At 64.0% G+C, this 3,450-nt stretch overlaps 1 protein-coding gene across 1 annotated transcript in view; it reads right to left on the bottom strand.

Annotated features, from left to right (window-relative positions):
• Positions 1 to 1,118: 1,118 nt before the first annotated feature.
• The window catches only part of EMIHUDRAFT_119323 (hypothetical protein), a gene marked incomplete at both ends in the record, with an annotated part of 6,081 nt that continues 3,749 nt past the window's right edge, over positions 1,119 to 3,450 (bottom strand). Inside the window, 5 exons of the mRNA XM_005767915.1 lie at positions 1,119 to 1,307; positions 1,557 to 1,645; positions 1,712 to 1,781; positions 2,511 to 2,616; positions 2,869 to 3,005. Of these exons, the coding sequence (XP_005767972.1) occupies positions 1,119 to 1,307; positions 1,557 to 1,645; positions 1,712 to 1,781; positions 2,511 to 2,616; positions 2,869 to 3,005 (591 nt within the window). The remainder of the gene's footprint in view (positions 1,308 to 1,556; positions 1,646 to 1,711; positions 1,782 to 2,510; positions 2,617 to 2,868; positions 3,006 to 3,450) is intronic.

The raw sequence follows: 3,450 nt of genomic DNA on the forward strand, positions 1-3,450 counted from the left end.
GCGGCGCCTTCGCGGCTCCGAGAAGACCCGTCCCGCGGCCGCGCCTCGTCGAGCGCCTCGTCGACGCCCTCGGCGATGCCTCCTCGCGTCGCGTGTCCGTGAGCGGCGGCCGCACCGCCGGCAGAGCTCGAGTGGCCCTCCACGCCACCCCGAGACTGCCCGGCGATGGTGCTTTCGCCGCCGTGCCTTGCCGCCGCTGCCTCGCAGCGGCTCTGTGCCTCGGCGCCGCGCCGAGATGTGCCAGGCGGCGTGATGCCGCCCCAGCAAATCCTGTCGTCCGCAGCGTCAAGACTGACTTGAGCAAGTATTGGCTCTGCCTCCACATCGCAGTCGCTCCAACCACTGCCAGCTCCCTTGACGCTGCTCCGTGCTGTAGCGATCTCCTTGAGAGATCCGCTAAGGCCATGCGTTGCGGCCTCTTTACCGTCAGCGTGTTCCAGCCTACCAGAATCACGTATCGGAACCACTTCCCGACGACAAATATGGTTGACGCTCGAACACGTTGCTGTTGCTTCTGGAGGTGGCCTTCCACCCCCGTGCCAACCCCTTCCAACCCCAACAAACCACCGACAGACGAGAGAAGAGGCCACAAAACAGACAAGCAGAATGGCAAGAGAGAGACGCTCTGCCGGCGAGCCCAAGGGCCTCTTGGGCCCTCGCGTCTCTCTCTCTCGATTCGTTACACCGATTCGACCATCAATGCGGCGGGCCGATTTCGACCCATCACAAATGTGGGAAGCCAAAAACCTCCTTTGACTTCCCACACAACCCCCCCTTCCTGGGGGGAGTAGCAAATGAGGTAGTCTCTGCGAAAACACTGTCCCAGTGCATTCGCCCAAGAGGCTTCCGTGTGTGGACTCGCACGTCGCAGCTCCGGCTGGATGTCGGCGACCTAAAGCTCGGCGGTCGTCGCTTCGCGCCGGCCGACTCCCTGGGAGGACGAGATGGTGGATGCGAGGATGACTTTGGTCTTTGCCTCTAGTTTTTTCGCGAGTTAAGAGTTAACGTTTAAACCACCCTTACACGAGGACGAGCGCGCGGCCCTCCGGCCCTCCACTGAAGCGAAACGCCCCGATTCTGGCATCCGCGAGATCTCGCCGATACAGAGCTCCATGGCATCAAGGCCCGCCGCCCGCGGCGAGAGCGTCGAGCTCGTCCTTGAGATGGACGCCGCTCGGCCGCCTCTCCTTGTCCAGCGCGAGCGCCCCTTCGTGCTCGCGCCCCGCGCCGACGAGCAGCGGCGCGACGGGCCAGCTGGCCGCCACCCGGCAGGGCTCGAAGGGCGATGGCACTCGGTGCGTATACACCTGCCGAAGAGAGCCGCGGTGAACGGATGATCGTGTGCAGCCGCGGGGCAAGGAGGTGAAGCGGGCGTGTCGCCACCGCCAGCGGAGCGACACGGGTGGACGCTCCCCTCATGACACACACACACGACTGCGCTAGCCTACTCCTTTCCGGGCGAGTGTGTGCCGCTGCCACCCTACCTCCAGCGTACCGAACCCAGTGTGGGTTCAGGTGCTGTGGGCGGTGCGGGGGAGTGGCTGCTCCTGCCACACGACGAGGCCGAACGAGTAGATGTCGGACGTCTCGTTGGCGCCCTGCCGCGCCAGAATCTCGGGGGCGGCGTAGGCGGGCGTCCAGCCGCCTAATCTCGGGTAATCTCGGGTAATCTCGGGTAATCTCGGGGGCGGCGTGGGCGGGCGTCAAACACCCGGCCGCGTGAGCGTGTTGTTGAGCTTCTTGGTGAGCCCCACATCGGAGAGCTTCGCCACGTTGTGCGCCTAAGGTAAGGGTAAGGTACCCTTCTCCACACACACAAGGACGAGGTGGTGGGGCGAGGGCCAGGCAACTCTCCCTCGCGACTCCACGTCTAGACGACAGGAGCCCCGCAGCAGTCAAAGTGCAAGGCCCGGTGCGTGTGTGTGCGTGTGCGTGTGTGTGTGCGTGTGTGTGTGCGCGCGCGCGTGCGTGTGCGTGCGTGCGTGTGTGTGTGTGTGTGTGTGTGTGTGTGTGTGTGCGTGTGTGTGTGTGTGTGTGTGTGTGTGTGTGTGTGCGCGCGCGCGCGCGCGCGCGCGCGCGTGTGTGTGTGTGTGTGTGTGTGGTGTGTGCCCAGCCTCGGGGCGGGAGGACGGTGCTGTGCAGTGTATACAGAGCACCGCGTGGGTACGAGGGGTGCGAATACCGTGCATACAGCGGAGCACTGCCGAGTACAGCGGAGTGTGGGTCCGCTCGAGTGTGGGCTGGAACACAGGAGTGCAGGGGAGATATGGGAGGTATGGGGAGATGAGGGGGGAGATACGGGAGATGTGGGGAGATGTTCCGTGTCTAGGAGTGCGAGACGAGGACGTCGAGCGGCTGCGAGATATGGGGAGATATGGGGGAGATACGGGAGATGTGGGGAGATGTTCCGTGTCTAGGAGTGCGAGACGAGGACGTCGAGCGGCTGCGAGATATGGGGAGATGAGGGGGGAGATACGGGAGATGTGGGGAGATAGAGTGCGCGCCGAGACGAGGATGTTGAGTGGCTTGACGTCAAAATGGACGAGCCCGCGGCCGTGCAAGTAGAGGAGCCCCTTTGCTGTGTCGAGGAGGACGCGCCGGCCGAGCCGCTCCCACCTAGTACCATACCCCCAGAGTGTCGAATCCAGTGTGGGTTCAGGGTTCTTGATGGTGTGGTAGCCGCTGCCACCAAAACTCGGCAATCTCGGGCAATCTCGGGCAATCTCGGGCCATCTCTCGCCGGAACTCGCATCTCCCATCTCTCCCCCATCTCTCGGGCCATCTCTCGGGCCATCTCTCGCGCGCCGGAACTCACATCTCCCATCTCTCCCCCATCTCTCGGGCCATCTCTCGCGCGCCGGAACTCACATCTCCCATCTCTCCCCCATCTCTCCCCCATCTCTCGGGCCATCTCTCGCGCGCCGGAACTCGGCCGGGTGTGCGCGCAGGCAGTCCTCAAGCGACCCTCGCTCCATCAGCTCGGTCACGATGAAGAGCTCGCGCGCCTGATCTCGGACAATCTCGGGGTGATCTCGCGCGGATCTCGCTCCATCAGCTCGGTCACGATGAAGAGCTCGCGCGCCTGATCTCGGACAATCTCGGGGTGATCTCGCGCGGATCTCGCTCCATCAGCTCGGTCACGATGAAGAGCTCGCGCGCCGCGTCGCCGCCGTAGCACTGGACGATGTGCCGGTGCCGCAGGGAGCAGAGCAACTCTAGCTCGTGCCTGCGCGTACCATACCTCCAGAGTCTCGAACCCAGCGTGGGTTCAGGTCCTCGGGTGGTGCGGTGCTCGATGTCTAGAGACCTCGGCAGCGAGATGACAGCGAGATGACAGCGAGATGACAGCGAGATGGCAGCGAGATGACAGCGAGATACTCCCGAGAGTACCGGAGAGCAGCTCGAGCAATCTCGGGGAATCTCGGGCCATCTCTCGCGCGCCGGAACTCC

This window comes from Emiliania huxleyi, assembly GCF_000372725.1.
Source record: "Emiliania huxleyi CCMP1516 unplaced genomic scaffold EMIHUscaffold_474, whole genome shotgun sequence".
In the NCBI taxonomy this organism is placed as follows: Eukaryota; Haptophyta; order Isochrysidales; family Noelaerhabdaceae; genus Emiliania; species Emiliania huxleyi.